The sequence below is a fragment of the Psammomys obesus genome, unplaced genomic scaffold (assembly GCF_907164565.1).
Source record: "Psammomys obesus unplaced genomic scaffold, mPsaObe1.curated_primary_1811, whole genome shotgun sequence".
NCBI classification, from domain to species: domain Eukaryota; kingdom Metazoa; phylum Chordata; class Mammalia; order Rodentia; family Muridae; genus Psammomys; species Psammomys obesus.
In genome coordinates, this window is record NW_026585643.1 from 964,390 (window position 1) to 981,586 (window position 17,197).

The window sequence follows — 17,197 nt, forward strand, 5'->3', positions numbered from 1 at the left end:
CTCCTGATCTTTCCTAGGAAAATGACAGCAATGGCCCAGCTTACCTCATGGATTTGTCATAGGCTCAGATCAGAAATCAGATAGCAGAGGTGAAAGTGCTAACATAAAGAACTCTGGCATCGAAAGCCACCGTGTTTCCAAGCAGGTATTTATACTTCTTGTTTGTTTGTGATAGGCTTTGACGGTGTAGCCTAGGCTGGCCTCTAGCTCAGTATATCCTCCTACCTTTGTCTCCCGAGCTCTGGGATTACAGGCACATGCCACCGTGCTTGTCTTTCACCGTGCAACTGTATGGAGAATCCACTCCTCCAAAACATATTCATAGGGAATGGAAAGGAGAGAGAGAAAGAGAACGACAAACCAAGACATGAAGGTCGCCGGGAAGACTGAAAGAGGCCGAGGTCCAGATGTCACTTACACAAGCAGATGGCAGCCAGGAGTCGCAGGCCAGATTCCGGGGGGAAGCAGGTGGGGAAGAGCGGCTGCAGCACGTAGTTGGAGAACGTGAGGGCGATGACAGCTTGGTTGGTAGGGTAGATCACCAGCACGGCAATCCACAGCCGCAGGAACCTGCAGGAAGAACAGGAAAATCATTGCCTGGCGTGGCAGGGAGCCAGAGGCAGCGGCAGAAAAATCCACGTGTGGGGCAGGGATGGGGGTCGGGGGGACTCTTGAGCAAGTGAGCAAGTGAGATAAAGGCGCAATGCCCCCTTTGTTTCCAGAGATACTGAAGAGGCCTGCCCTACCCCAGATGAGACCCTTTGTAATGCTGGTGACACAGTGTGACAGCAGAGACCAACATACACTTCAAATCTTCTCTGCAACTTTAGTCCTCTATATCCCAGGGTGGAAAAACTGAACCTGCAACCCCAGAGTTCTGACCCCAGAACACACCAGGGGTGTGGCTACATAGCAATCGCCAGGGAGGCATCAAAGAGAAATCTGCAGAAGTGCCTTGCACACCTTTTGGTGCTGGATGAGCTTCCCCAGTCAGGGTTAGAGAAGCCGAGAAAAGTCAAGGGCTTGACTCTGGAGGGAGGCCATTACCCTCGGCTATGTAAGGCATGGGGATGTCTCGTCTTTAGGCAGTCACTCGTGTGTAGGGCTCTCCTTTGGTGACTGCTTTCCGCAGAACTCTGTGGTCAGTGATGTCTGTCACCTTGCTTTGCTTACAGAATCTTGTCCATCAAGTTCAGTGTGGAGATAAGGGGATGTAACCTGACTCATCTCCTGAGTCTATGAGTGGTGACACACTGGACACTAGAAACTCTTGTCCTTGGGCTCTTTTGACCTGACTCTTCTGTCCCAGATTTCTCCTTTTTCTCTACCAGTGGCACCAACCTGCAGCCCATGGGCCACGTGTCTCCCAGGAAAGCTATAAGTACGACACAATGTATTTTTGGACGACAGGGCCATGTTGCTATGCCAGAAGGTTAGCCGTCCGTGTTAGGCCACTGAGGCCTGTAGATAAGCTCACCCAGCCAGTCCTCCGAAGATGTCCTTGACATAGGAGTAATCACCTCCAGACTTAGGGATGGTGACACCTAGCTCAGCATAGCAGAGGGCTCCCACAGCCGTGATGACACCAGTCACAATCCAGACGATGAGAGCAAGGCCCACAGAGCCGGCATTCTCCAGCACACCCTTCGGCGAGACAAAGATTCCAGAGCCAATGATGTTCCCTGCACAGGCACAAAGACAGACACAGCCAGGTCAGGTCAGTCGGCGTTTGCAGGGACACTGCATCTCTGGGCTGGCTCCTGAGCGCCTTCCAGAGGGTGGGTGCATCCAGCTATGATGCTCGCTAGGGTTTCTTCTCCGATCTGGTTCTAAAATGTTCCCAGGGCCTCCAGGCAGGTGTGTCCAGTAACAATTCTTCCTGGAGTAGGGCAAAGGGCAGAGAACTGATGAGGAACTCACAAGGTTCGTGACTCCTTAGAAAAATCCTGTGGAGTCAGAAAACACTGCTCCCATTTTCAGTAGAAGCAAACAGTCTGAGGGGAGCTGGTGAACCCTGTGAGGCTGTGCCGTGGCGACGGCTGGAGCAAACGCTAAAGCTCAGGGCGCTCTGGGTAGGTACACAGGTTCAAGCTAAGGTGACAGGCTCTCAGAACTGGCTAAAAAGGTAGGAAGAGAAACATGCTCTGCCCAGAGACTCTCTGTCAAAGCTTCAAAAATGAGGCAAAGGACAAATTCTTTTGGACAGATTGTAGCCTCACACCATGACGATTTGTGGCTATGGGCTGGGTATAAACACATACTTGGAATCCCAACACTCAGAAAGCTGAGGCAGGAGGGTCAGGAACTCAGGGGTAACCTGGGCTATGTAAGTGAGACCCTGACTTAAGACAAAACAAAACATTTATGAGTGGACGCAACAGCCTTAGAAGCTGGTTTCTACTTGGACACAACAGCCCCACCCTTGTGGGAAAACATGAAACAAACCTATAAAACAGTCTTAGTTGTCTAGACGTGGCTTGTGAGAGAGTACAATACGTGCAAGGCCTCAGCTGTACAGTCCAGAGGCCTCCCTCCCTCTGCTCTCATATGACCCTCAGAATCACCTTGCAGAATTCCAGGAGGAGGGAGAAGGATGGGCTCTCTCTCTCTCCACTTTACTGACCAAGAGCTGAAGAGACTGTGGGGTTAAGTGGCTTTCTCTAAATTCCTCAGCTACTGATGGATAAAATTGGATCCTGAAAGCTGTCCCCTGGTATTTAATCTGGTGCTCTTTCTACTAATCCATGTCTGCATGCATAGGGCTTGGCGTCCTCTGAGAGAGGCCGGCAGCAAGCACAAAAAGGGGGCTCCTGGGTCATGCTCATTGGACAGAGCAGGAAGAGAGTAGGGACAGCCCCTGACACACAGGTTCCTAAGTTGGCTTCACTCATTTCTATGCTGAAGATGAAGATGAGGTCCACACGCACTTTGAAAGCTCTCTCCTCATGCTCTTCCCAGCTCACTACTCAGAGCCTGAGGGAAGAAGAAGAGACTAGTCAGATCTAGGTGAGAAGGCAGAACTGGAGAGCTTGCCTCAGCCCAGGGCTTGACAATGTCCCAGAATCCACCTTTCTTTGGTGGTTTGGAACCAGTGAGGTAAAGTGTTGAGCTGGAGAGCTGGCTCGGTGGTTAAGAGCAAGAGCACTTACTGCTCTTGAAAAGACTGTGGTTCAATTCCCAGCACCCACATGGAGCTTGCAACCGTAACTCCAGTACTGGGGCTCCAAAGCCCTCTTCCAATCTTTGAGGGAACAGGGCATGTATGTGGCAGACATACATATGTGGACGCGAAACATTAATACACATAAAATAACAAAAGGAATCTTAAAAAATACATTTTCAACGTGTGAAGTTTTATGTTCTGCTTCCCAAATCCAGCCAGAACCCAGCCTCAATTCAGTTCTAAAACATGCAGTTCCAAGCCAAAATGCAACTCCCCCCCCCCCTTTTGAGATGAGGTTGAGCAATGAGTTAGTTGCTAGCCTGGAACTTGATGTATACACTAGTAGCCTAGGCTTTCCCTAAACTTCCATTAACCCAACTGTCTCTGCTTTCTGAATGTTAGGATCACACAAAGACACACAACACTATCTGGCCCCAAAATCCAATTTGCAATCCAGTTATGAAATAAAGGGGAAGAAAAGAACATTCGCACTGTAATCCTCTATTCCTCTCAGATGTAAAAATCTGCCATTTTTATATTTTTACAGCTCCTCAACATTAAATTCAAATGTAAATATCAGGACAAGAAGAGGCAGACAAGAGGGGTCGGCTCTTATGGACAGTTCTTTCTTCTCTTCCTTATGTGAAGCCCTTCAATAGAACAAGAAGACATCTTTTCCCACACACATTCTCTATGACCTCCTCTCTTAAGGAGACTAAAAGATGGTCACCCAGTGTTCCAGCCCCCGGGACATGGTCACCCTGTCAAAGGATTCTTCAAGCCGGGCAGGGTGGCTCACATTTAGAATCCCAGTGCTCAGTAGGCCCAGGCAGGAGAATTGCCTTGAGTCTGAGACCAGTTCTCGGTTTGAACTACAGTGTTGACGCTGTCTCAAAACAAAACAAACTAAACAAAACCACCTGCCAAAACTAAATGTGCTGCTGTTCCCAGGAAGACAGGAAGCTCCAGGAAAGGAGAGTTTTGGAAAGAAGACAGTAAATTCCTTGCCTCTCTGGGAATTATCAAAAGAGTGATCTAAAGGGCACTTCACAGCCATCCAAGAAGAGAGAAATTGCACATGGCCTAGCAAGGCAGCTTTAGGGTTAGAAAAATAGTCAATACCAGGAGAAAAACAATGGTTGACTTTGGTCTTAAGGTAGTGAAAATGGAAGGGGAAATGTCCAGGCATTCCTTAAAGATGGGAATGGCAGCTTCACCGGGAAGGCAGATTGTCCCGTCAAAAGCTCTGCGCCTTAGGAATGAAGAGTCCAAGTTCCACTAAGGAAAATTTCTAGCCATAAGGAGCAACCAGGACCATGAGTACTTCTGCCACCTCTAGGCCATTCAGAGTGCACACATCAATCCCAGGGTCCCCTGGAAGAGGAGGTATACAGCGTTAGCTGATCTTTGAGGAGTCTGTGGCCCAATTATTTCCTGGAGGAAACAAGGGAGTTCTTACTATCCCCATTTTGCCATCACCGCTGACTTAGAAGTATCTGGATTAGAGGCTGCACCTTATACAGAGGGGGTAGGCAGATTCAACTTCCTCCTGTTGGTCCAGTCCTATCTGCAAGTGGTGACATGAGCATGCATGCTAAGTACCTCGACTCTCAGAACGGCTTTCTTAAATAATGCTAATGTCTGGTCTCCCCCAGGAAAACTGAGGCTCAGAGAGAGAAAGACTTTGTCAAAGTCACATGCTGTGTAAACAATTCGGTCTGGTGGAGAGGCCGAGTCATCAGACTGCAGGCCCAGGGTGTCCTCTAGACCCCACATTGCTTCTCCTCCGGCAACAGCACCGCACACAGTGCAGCCCTGGCGCCTTTAACTTGTGTGTTGTCCAAAGTTAACTTCTTTGGGGACTTTTTTCCCCCCTTGTTTTATTGTTAACTCCATTCCTAATGCTGCAACCCTTTAATACAGTTCCCCATGTTCTGGTGACCCCTAACCATAAAATTATTTTCGTTGCTACTTCACAACTGTAATTTTGCTATTATGCAAAATTATCTATTATCTGTGCTTTCTGATGGTCTTGGGTGACCCCTGTGAAAGGGTCTCCCCCCCCCCCCCCCCCCCCCCACGGCATAACAATCCACAGCTTGAGAACTGCTGGTCTAGAAGGTCATTTAAGAATGTGATAAACGCTGGGCCTGCTGGCCCACACCTTTAAGCTTAGCACTGAAGAAGCAGGGGCAGGTGGCTCTCTGAGTTCAAGGCCTAGAAAGCGAGTTCTAGGACAGCCATTCTACAGGGAGAAACCCTGGAAACCCTGTCTCCAAAAAAACAAAACAACAAACAAAAAGAATGTGATGCCTACCTTGCCTGGTGGTTCCAAGGGGCCTGAGGTCAAGGTCTTAACCTGTTTCCGCCCACACTGGTTAACACAGCAATCATCATTAGATCTTTAGTGAAAGCTGAATTTTAGGATGCCTGGACAATGAGGCATAGCTTAACTTGTTCTGTCAAAGAAAAGCCATGCAAACTGCTTCATTAAAAAAGAGGCCAAGTTGTATCAGTGGGTAAGCCTTCATAGGGAAACTGCCAGAACTGAGAAAATCCTCATTTGCTGTGAATAATCACTAACTTCCTCATCCGTGTGCCAACACCCATGTGACCCCCTATTATGGCATTACTCACACTCAGGCTTGTTCACACTAGAATGCTGTAGCCCTCAGAGAATTTCCTAAGGAGAGAAATTACAGGCCTGTAGTGCCCAGCAGACTTCGATCCAAAAGCCCTTGGCTTTCCTTACCCATGCTAAGTCCAGCCACAGCTTCCTGCTGGGCGTCAGGGCTGAGGTCATTGTGAGGATGTGCAGAAAAAGCTGAAGTCAGTGTGATTTGTACTTCTCCAGTGGGTGGGTAGGAGGATACCGATGCTTTCAGACCTGGGGAATGGTGAGGGGGCAGGAGCTTGGGGGTCAGGCTTTGACCCTCACACCCAAACAGTGAGCTCCCTAGGCACCTTCGTCTGCACACACTCTCCCATTAGGGCAGTACAGAGAGCTTCTCTGGGGGTGGGGGCAGGCCAAGATGCTGACACGTGCCCTGTCAGAGTAGAGATGCAGGTGGAACCGCGTGACTCCACTGTTCTGGATCCCTTACTACCATGGACACTAGCCTCAGAAGAGCCAGGGTCCTTACTGCTCATAAGCCACGGAACTCCAGTTTTCCTGAGACTCATTTCCTTTATGTTCACAGTGGGAGTAATGGCTCTTGCCACACCTACTTTGCTATGGGGATCAAGGCAGCTTACACCTATGTAAGACTATAATCCATGAAATGCTAAAATAAAAAAATTTAATTACTAGCATTTGTAGCAGTAAAGGCAGAGCCCAGCCAGAGATGAACACAGCAGATTGGCTTTGGAGGCTTGGCTACCAAACAGCACTGTACAGCCAAGACCATGAAGCATCCTCTGATTCATTTGTCTGCTTGTCTAGGTATAATTTTGAGATGCTGCAGGGGGACGGGCATCAGGTAATTGCATCTCAAGAAGTATTTATTGATCGCCCACTCTGTACATGCTTGCTTTGAAAGGTAATTGGGAAGTACTTGTTCATACATGGTCTTTTCACGAAGTAGATGGAGCCAATCGCCACCCACTAGTCACTGAAAGACAAGCATTGTGGCCCCGGGGCTACCGAGCCGAGCCCTCACTGGTTCCTACTAAGGAGCCACCCTACCTCCAGCAACTTTGTCTTCTCTGGTGAGTTTCAACCAGGGACAATTTTGCTCCTACTTCCAGTGGACAACTGGTAATGTCTGGAGACACTTTCAGTCTTCAAACTGGAGTGCGGGCACCCCTGGTACTTTGGGTGTCATGGTCAAGGATGCTGCTAAGGATCCTACAATGACCAGAGAACGTCCCATAACAAAGAAGGATCTGGCCCAAGAGGCAACAATGTCAAGGTTGAAAAACCCTCATCTTCCTTCAAACTTCAAAGCCAAGGTCTGGCCAATCCCAAACTTCTCTTTTAGATTCAAAGCTGGGTAGGTTTTGTTTAACTTAGCTAAGCACAAAGATGTATTGTCTATGGTAATAACTAGTCTTTAAATAAAAATTATAGTAAAAATACATCAAAATTTATTGCTCTGATGATTTAAGTATTTTAAGTTAAATGTTTACACTGTGTGTGTGTGTGTGTGTATGTTGTGCATTTGCTATGGCACACATGAAGAGGTCGGAGGATGACTTTCAGGAGTTGGCTCTTTCCTTCTAACATGCAAGCCTTGGGGATCGAACCTAGGTCATCAGGCTTGGAGGCAGGTACCTTTACCCACAGAGGTATCTTGCCAGCATTATTCTAACTCTTTTTTTAAGACAGAGTCTTATGGCACCCAGGCCTTGAACTAGATCTGTGGTCAAGGATGACCTTAAGTTCCCATTCTCCTATCCCACTTCTCTTTGTTTGTGTGCTTTGGTGGTCTCACTACATAGCCATGGTTGTCCCAGAACTCACCATGTAGACCAGGCTGGCCTCAAACTCACAGAGATCCACCTGCCTCTGCCTCCTAAAAATTGGGATCAAATGTGTGTGCCACCATGCCTGGCCTGTCCCCACTTCTTAACACACCTGGTTTATGGGTGTGTGTCAGCGTGCCCAGCTACCTTAACCATCTACAGTTTAGTAGTAGCAAATAATTTCTCCCCAGTGTGGAGGTCAAATGTAGGTCCTTGTACATGTTGGTCAAGGGCTCTACCAGAGTTCTCAATCTCTTGCTGATTTTTTTTTTTTGAGTGACTGCTATTAGTCAGCAAATACACTAAGCACATACGACATGCTAAACCCGAGGAAATATGAAAATGAGATTCTCAAGAATTGAATGCATGGTAGCACACACCTTTAATTCCAACACTTAGGAGGCAGAGGCAGGTGGATTGCTGAGTTTGAGGTCATCCTGGTTTATAAAGAGAATTCTAGGACAGCCAGGGCTACACAGAGAAACCATGCCTCAAAAAACAAAACAACAGAGAAGGAGGGTGAAGAGGCTGGGTGTGGTGGCCCACACCTATAATTCCAGCACTGGGAAGCAAAGGCAAGCTGGTCTCTATGAGTTTGAGGCCAGCTAAGGACACATAGTTAAAATCCTGTCTCAGACAAAAAGGTCTGAATGAAGACATCCAAGTGAAAATGGTGCTGACCACAGAAGGCTGAACAGAAGCTGTGTTGGTGTAATTATAAAGCTATTTAGAATGATATATTAGAATGGATGGCTATCCAGGGAAAGCTGAGGGAGGAGGATCTCAAGTTCCGGGCTAATCTTCACAGCGTAAAGAGAATGAGAAGGGAAAAATAAATCCAAAAGTATGGAGTTGGAGAGACGACTCATCAGGGGTGAAGAGTACTCGGTTTTTGCAAAGGGCTCAGGTTCAAGTCTCAGCAACTATATGTAAGCAATACACCATAATTTTTTGTAAAGACTCCTTTAAAAAAAGAAAAGGGGGGAAAAAAGCAAATCAAAAGAAAATCTTCATGAAAAAAAAAAAAATGATACCCATGCCTCTGTGGAAGTCATTCAAATCCTCCAAGAAAACAGAAAGGCCACTGGCTGGCTGCTAAATGCTTCAAGCCTGACCTGAACTGGTCAGTACTTGTCATCACTGGCCTACTGAAACCGACATTTCCGAACTAGCATTAATGAATGGGATATGTGGTTGGGAGTGAGAACTGAAGTGGGGTGGTAGAAGATGAGCCCAAAGAGGGAGGAAAATGTTTCACTGGACGCAGACCAGAGCACAGGTTGGTTGTCATACCCTGCAAGGAGCCTCCACTATGCCAGGCTTGGTGGCACACACATGTAAACCTGACATTTGGGAGGTAGCAGTAGGAGGATCAGGAGTTCCAGGCCAGCTTTGGCTACATGGTAAGTTCTAGGTAGCCTAGGCACAGTAAACAAAAGATTGAAGGAACTTCCACTTTACAGCTAAATAAACTGGTAGCATATTCAAATTACAATTCCAAAAAATAAAAAAAATTAAAAAAAAAAAAAAAGAAAAGGCTGGGATGTAGCTCAGTTGGTTAGAGCACTTGCCCAGAAAACACAAAATTTTAAGTTTGGTAAACCAGGCATGGGTGGTCCCTACCTGCAAACCCAACCCTGGGGACACAGAGGCAGGAGGATCAGAACTGTAGTATATTTGAGGCCAGTCTGGACTACAGGAAGCCCTGTTTCATGGCCTCCGACACCTAGGCATAAAAAAGAAAGTTACAAAGATCATGCATGGGAGGTGGCTCAGTAGGTAAAACACTCGCCACGAAAACATGGCAACCTGGGTTCCAATCCACAGAGCCTGTGCAATGCACACGTCTGCAGTAATCTATGTGTTTCTACCTGAGATGGAAGGTACAAGTGTGGAGGGCCAGCTAGTTGTGGTTTATGCAGTGTCAAACAACAAAGAGATGCTGTCTCAAGCAGGGATAGATGTCCAAGGCTGTCCTCTGACCTCCACACAAATATAATGGCATAGGCATGGCCACAATCACACTCATGAATGCACCTGTCCACATGGAGTGTCTCTCTCTCTCTCTCATACACACACACACATACAGGGATCGTGCATAGGAAAGCATTTTGCCAACTCAAGACTATCTCTAAGCCTGTCATTTTCTGCTGTGCCTCTAATGTTCTTTGATCTCTACAGTGCACCTCTCCAAATCATAGAAATTTTTATTTTAAGCTTTCTATTTCTAGGCTGTGGGCCCAAATACTCTTAAAACTTTTAAAAAATGTTCTGATTTTGAAACAGGGTCTTCCTATGTGGTCCAGGTTGACTTGTGGCAATCCTACCGCCCAGCCTCCCAGGAGAACAGGTATGTACCACCAAAGCAGCTCCTCTCCCAGACACAAAGATGAGAAACACACACGGTAACCACAAGGCCGGCTTTAACGAGCTGTGCTGCTCTGCCTGAGATGTGGTACATCTTCAGGCACACTATGAAACCGGCTCCCTGGGAGTGACGTTACACCGCTGATGCCGAGGATATTAAAAGCAAACCAATGGGAAAATCTGCCAGCGTGACAAAGGACGAAGGATGAGACGATCGATAAAGCTTTTCAACTCAAACTTCATTCGTTCTATAAATAGCACAGCTCAGAATAGATTTGTGGGATTATTTCACTTCCTAGAAATGAAATTCACTGGTGCTCAGCACAGGCATGCTATGCTCAATCACTGTTAAACACCGACCGGCCCCACCTACATCTAGAATCCCTAGGCTATGGCCTCCGTGATGCCATTCCCGGGTGACTAGGGAGATGGGTGTGGTGACAGTTCTCTGTTGACATGTTCTGGGAAGCCAGCAAGGTCTAGCTCCTCTTGCTCCATAGGCTCAATCGGGAATTGAAAATTAGAGCAGGGAGCCAGTGGATACAGATCAGTGGGGGAGAGCTCTTGACAGGGCAGAGCCCATCTAGGTTCAAGCCCTACAACTGGGGGCAAAGTCAGAAGAGAACAGTTTCTAGCCCCCTCAACCCCCCCACCCCCAGTCTCACGAATGGTCCTTGTTTTCTGTAGATCGGAATCTGTTCCTGGAACAGCTTGCTCCTGGCTACATTTTGAGATCTTGCCCATCATCCCCCAGTAACAACAAGAAAACATGAAAAACAACAACAGAAATTCCTGAGGCTTTTTTTTTTTTTTTTTTTTTTTGGTCAAGTTGGGAGCAGACTCCTGGCTTAGCTCTCCTAGAAAAGCAGAAAACCTCGGTAGCCTGGCAACTTGAGGGGCCCCTGGCTAAACTCAGGGAGGGGCTGTGTGCCACCTCCCTGAAGTGGCCATTTGCTTTGCTCACAGTGGTTTTTTTTGGTTTGTTTTTTGTTTTTGTTTTTTCCTGCTATGTCACTAATGCTAAAATGAAATGGGATCTTGTGCCTGCTATTTAGTTGTTGTTTGTTTGTTTTGACACAGGGTCTTGCTAAGTAGTCCTGACTGCTCTCAAATTTGCTACAGATGTGAACCAGGCCAGCTTTGAGGAGCAGCAAACCTCCTGCTTCTAGCCCCAAGCGCTGGGATCACAGGTGTGCGACATCAATCCTGGCCTCGGCGCCTAACATTTTTAGTGGGCACTGATTTTCTTTCCTAGACTAAGTATTTCCTGCTAGTCACTCATTCTGCGGAACTCTGCCCTTTGAGGGAACATATCTGAGCCAGATAGTTGCAAGTTCAAACAACTGCCCTTCAGCTCTCTAGTTCCTGGAGGCAGGAAGCTTGGGACAGGATGCCGGTCCCGGCCACCTAGTGCTCCACGCAGGGGAGCCTGTCTGCAGTGCTCCAGGCCCCTAGTGGGACTCTATCTCTGCTAACAGCTGCTCATTTACCCACTTGAAACTTTTACTTCTGTGCTAGCACCAACTGTGCAAGATCACCTGACGTTCCTCCAGGCACCCTGGACATGGTAAGCAGTAAGCATTCACGGAATGGTATCTAGCTGCTTATTATGGTATTGTTGGCTATACCTTTTCCTACTCACCAAGATGTGTTTGTTTTGAAATGTTTTTGAGCTGGCTTCGGTCCCAGATTCTCTTTGAGAACAATGAGAGTTTTAACATATTTTCATCCTGAATGAACCAAATCCTAATACTCCCATGGCTTTTTAAAAGTGGAACACAAATTCAAGAACACAGTTTTTCTAGACTCCCTCCCTCGGGTCAACATGCAACAAACGGTTCTGGGATCAGATGTTAATCTGTGAGGTTAGAGTCTAAAATGTAAAATCTTCTCAGGTGGTGTCATCCACAAAGGTCTGAAATCCTTGGACCTGAAATTATACAATGCTCACCTGCTCCAGTTTTCCATACATAGTTTTCAGGCTGGCCTTGAATTTGGGATCCTCCTGCCTCAGCCTTCCAAGGACTATCGGCACATTTGGCTCAGATATCCTTTCTTTTGGAAAAGGTTTCCAATGTCATACACTCATGGTTTCTCCAGATTCCACCCCTAGTGTCCTCCTCCTTCATGACCGATTCCATTGTCACCTGACTTTCCTCCCCCCACTCTGAATTGCTGCTAGGAACACTCTAGCTTCAGACCTTTCAGTTACCAGCTGTGTGGCCCTCAGCAAATTACCTGCTTGCTCCACGACTCCATTTAAAATAGTTACAATATTATACTTCCATCAGAGTTTGAATAAGATTAAATAAGATAATATTAAATAAGATAATAGCTGCAAAGACATGGTAGCACAGGAATCAGCATTTGGTAAAAGCTCAATAAATAACGTTTTGTTCTGGCTGGATACGGAGGCACATAACTAACTTTAATCCCAGCCTTCAGCAGGCTGAGAAAAGAAGAACCCCAGGCCAACCCACTTCAAAAACAGACAGACAGAAGCCAGGTGTGAGCTCTGCAACTGTAACCTCAGCACTCGGTAGGCTCAAGAAGTACGACTGCCATCAGTTTGAGGCTAGCCTGGGCTACATGGAGAATTCCAGGCCATCCTGCATTAGAGTGAGACACTATCTTAAAAACCTACTGGCATGTTGGCACATGCCTAGACCTGAGTCTACCCTGGGCCACCTAGTGAGGTCTAAGTCAGCCAGACATTGGGAGCATAACTTTCTCCCCGACAAACAAAGCAGAGGCTGGAGCAATGGCTCAGTGGTTAAAAAGTGTATACTGATCTTTCAAAGGACCAGACTTCTGTTCCTAGCATCCACTTTGGGTGTCCCACAACTGCCTGTAATTGCAACTCCAGGGGTCTGCTGTTCTCTTCTGCCTCTGTGGGCACCAGCACACAGACATCCATAATAAAAATAAACCCAGACATTCATAACAAAAAAACAGACAGATAGACCTAATAAAATATATATAAAAATTTTGTAAAAATCAAATCAACCAACCAATCAACCTTCCTACCATCACCAAACACAAAATAAGCAAGCGAACAAGCACTAGTCAGCAGTGTGGCCACCACTAGTTCGTTGTGGTAGGCCTAGGACCATGAACTAGGGAGGCTGTGGCAGAAGGACTGTTTGAGATAGATCGGCCTGGGCTACACGGCAGATTTAAAGACAGTTTAAGCTGCATAATGAGAACCTGTGGCTAAAACAGAAAAAAAAAACAAAACAAAACAACAACAACAAAAAACGGTTTAGAACTATGTTGAGAGTCAGTGATGTAGCTAGACCTGAATCCAGTATTGTCATGCAACAAATATCCCTTATATTTAGCACATAGCATTACACATACCTTTCTCTCTCTCTCTCTGTCTTTGGTTTCAAGACAGGATTTCTTTGCTTTCTTTTTCTTTCAAGATTTATTTATTTTATTATGTATACAATGTTCTGCCTGCATGTACACCTGAATGCCAGAAGAGGGCACTAGATCGCGAGCCACCATGTGGTTGCCGGGAATTGAACTCAGGACCTCTGGAAGAGCAAGCAATGCTCTTAACCTCTGAGCCATCTCTCCAGCCCCCACAGGGTTTCTTTGTATAGCCTTGGCTGTCCTGGACTCACTTTGTAGACCAGGCTGGCCTTGAACTCACAGATCAGCCTGCCTCTGCCTCCCTGAGTGCTGGGATTATAGTCATGAGCCACTGAACCTCTGTGTGCGGCTACAAATGTTTTTCTCTAGGTTCTGTTGCTGGCTCGTTTGATTTTAGGACTAACCCCAGCGCCTTCAGCTACGTATCTGAGTACACGACTGACATAAAGCTACCTAGACATTCAGGAACTCTGTAGACACGTCTCTCACATGGCTGGGAAGAGCTTTAATTTACAAAGGAGTTGATGAGAACATGGCCTGGGCTGGCCAGCTGTCTCAGACTAACTGTCCCAGTAACTGTGCCAGAAGCTCCGCCTCCCTCCCTCCAACCTCCGGCCACTCCGCTCCCCCTTACACTAGAGCGCTCCTCCACAGGAGCATGGCAAGCATTGCTTCATCTGGAAGAATAGAAACTCCTGCTAAGACTTTCGGGGAAAGTGCCCATTTAGTACCTAACACACGGAAGTAGGGCTGGCAAGATGTCTCTGTGTGGCTATGGTACCTGTCACCAAGACTGGTGGTCTGAGTTACTCCAGGGCTCATAGTGGAACAAGAGAACTGACATCCCCAAGTTGTTCCCAGCCTGCACACACCAGTAGGACATGCATATACATACACACACCACACACACACAAACTCTCACACACATACCGCACACACTGTAACAAGTAGATACATAGAAAGAGTAGATAATTATGCTAGGCTTACTTCTAGACCGGAATCTTGGCTCCAAAAATTTTCGGTGTATGACCTTTGGCAAATTGCTTATCCCTCTGGCCTTCCCTTTCCTTATTTGTAGGAAAAGATACTATGTGCTGGGCACATCGAGATTACTGTGAGGGACAAACAGATAATAAGTGCCTGGCTTAGAACATATATTTAATAATGGCAGCTATCACAGGAACTTTGGTATCATCAGTAAATGAGTTTTTCATGCCTTTTTGGGTCTAGGGAGAGTAGTGCACCTGACCCCAAGAGTGCTCCCTGACCAGGTATGTACCTGAAGGCAACAGCCCGGCTGCTGGGCCCACGCACTGTTAAAGTTAGGAGGGAGTATGTGTGGCTCTGTGTTACATCCCTTGCCATTACTGAATCTCTAGATTCCATCCTCAGGACCACCACCAACAACAACAATGAGAAATTAAAAAAAACAACACACACACAAAATTATCCAGGTTGATGGAATTAATCCTAGCATAACGATTTCCAAGCTAGGCTCCCAACAGTCTTTTCGGTAAATGCTTACTGTTCACCTTTCTGAGATAGCATCTTGAGGTATAGCTAGACTGCCCTTCGAACTCAAGATCCTTTTGCCTTAGCCTCTGGAGCGCTTCGACTACCGTCACCTGCTGCCGTGTCTGGTTTACAGAAGTGCTTTTCAGTTGGGGGACTGGGTCTTGTGCACACTCGGCAAGTACTCTATCCCTGGGACGGCCCAGGGAGTATCTCCTTCCCTTTATCCAAGGAAACTAATCTCAACGATCGTTGGAGAGACTGTGCCACATCAGGCGCTCCGCTGCACTCAAGACTCAGAGATGTGTAGGGCCAGTTTGTTCTCCTCTCCTCCCCAATCCTCCCCTGCCCTCCGGTCTGCACCTTGTAGCTGTATCTACCCCAAATTCTCAGTGATCCTTCCTCAGCTTCCCCAGCGTTGGCAGCACAGGCTTCACAGGGATTGCATGAAATTTCTGTGTCCCTCCCTCCTGCCCTTCTGTTCTTTCAGCTTGACTCCAGCATCTGGGAGCACACCTCTAAGTCTGAATTTTTGCTCGGGGAAACAACTGTGTCAAAATTGCTTTATTTACAAAATCTCTAAGAACTGTCTTCACTATGCCATCTTCCCCCACATCCTCCAAAAGGCCCCTTAAACTAGTTGTTGCTAAGACCCTCTCTCCTCTTGGGTCATCCACCATTCCTCTATCTTTACCCCAGCTGCAGCCAACTAGTCCACACTGTTAACTGTTGGTGATCCCCGTTTGATGCACAAGGCTCTCATGACCCTGACCCGAGCATAGATAACTTCACAGCATTAATCTTCTGTTGGTTCACCTTACATTCCCATAATAGTTGCTGTTTGTTACTTCTAGTCATCTTTGGTAAAATTTTATAAGCTTGCATGAAACGTATTTTAACTTGTTCCGTTAAGCCAGCAGGACATGAAGCAGACAGCTCCTGGGCAAACGCCACTTTCTCATATCGAATCTGATTCTTGTTTTTTATTTTACTTTTATTTTATGTGGAGGATTGCAAGCACAAGCATGTATGTGTAGCACAAGCATGCCTGGTGCCCTGGTGTGGGCACTGGGGTTACAGGTGATTGTGAGATGCCTGACAGAGATGCAGGGAACACAATTTGAGTCCTCTGCAACAGCAGTATGCATTCTTAAATAAAAAAACAAAAAGCCTTTTTAAGATTTATTCATTTCTTGTGTGTTTAAGTTTTGCCTGAATTTATGACCCCCACAGGTGTCAGATCTCCTGGAACTGGAGTCACAGACAGTTGTGAGCTGCCATGTGTGTGCAGGGAACTGAACCTGGGTCCTCTGAAAGAGCAACAAGTGCTCTTAACCACTGAGCCATCTTCCCAGCCCTCCCAAGGTCTTCTAAAATCACTTTAATTACCTTCCTTCTACATTGTTAACACAGAGCACCAGATCACTGGACTCTCTGTGGAATGGAAAGTACCATCTCTGATGTTTGCACTTGGTCTTGGAAACAACTGAACTGTTATCACTTAGACGCCCACCCAGAAACGGGCAGGGAACCTTCTCTTCACTTTGGTGACTTAATGGTCATGCAGGAGGGGAGGTAGAAAAGATTTTGTCCATGCCATTGGTCCCTAAGAAGAAAGTTCTTTCTCAGCTCAGTGAAGGTAAATGATTCCAGGACTCTGGAAAAATATGCTGATTTCCCTAAAATCACCCAGAGTGTCTAGGCCAGATCAGTCATTCTTACTGTGATGTTACCATGAGGAGCTATTGCTCTCTCTCTCTCTAAGTGTCTGGGCTGTGGACAGATCAGTAGTGGCATCTCCCCTGGAGCTGTGCTTATATCTGAGTGCCCATTCCTTCACAGACTTTGAGAAAATAGTTTAAAAAATAACCCGCCCCCCCCCAAACCTTAGCATATAAGAAAATAGCCTCCGTCCATAAAAACCTGCATATATTGGGGGATGGGTGAGCAAAGCAGAGTCTAGAAGAAAAAGGGTTTAGGTGTGTGTGTGTGAACATCTGTGTATGAATCAGACGCTTCCCCAAGGGAGGGGGAGCAGGGAACGATAACCCTATCAGTCAAACTGATGAAAGACGTAGGCTCTGGCCTATTTATAGATTTCAAATTGGCCTGTGTTATACAGATTGCGTACCACTTTGAAATTCATTTTTTTTTCCCAGGGCAGTTGAGATAAAGGAAAGGAAAAAATATAACAAGAAAAGGTAATGTGAGCTGAGATCCTAACTATTGTTTGGAGATTTGTTCCCTCACAACATTGTGTGTGTCTGTATATATAGGTGTATGTATATATGTGTATGTATACATAGGGTAATT

The 17,197-nt window shown here is 46.6% G+C and overlaps 1 protein-coding gene across 2 annotated transcripts in view; it reads right to left on the reverse strand.

Moving 5' to 3' along the window:
- Slc7a8 (solute carrier family 7 member 8) overlaps window positions 1-17,197 on the reverse strand; it is a 54,386-nt gene that overhangs the window by 35,163 nt on the left and 2,026 nt on the right. For both annotated transcript variants that reach the window (XM_055615823.1, XM_055615829.1), the window contains exons 3-4: window positions 1,478-1,682; window positions 419-570 (exon numbers count right to left, since the gene is read on the reverse strand). In XM_055615823.1, the coding sequence (XP_055471798.1) occupies window positions 419-570; window positions 1,478-1,682 (357 nt within the window). The remainder of the gene's footprint in view (window positions 1-418; window positions 571-1,477; window positions 1,683-17,197) is intronic.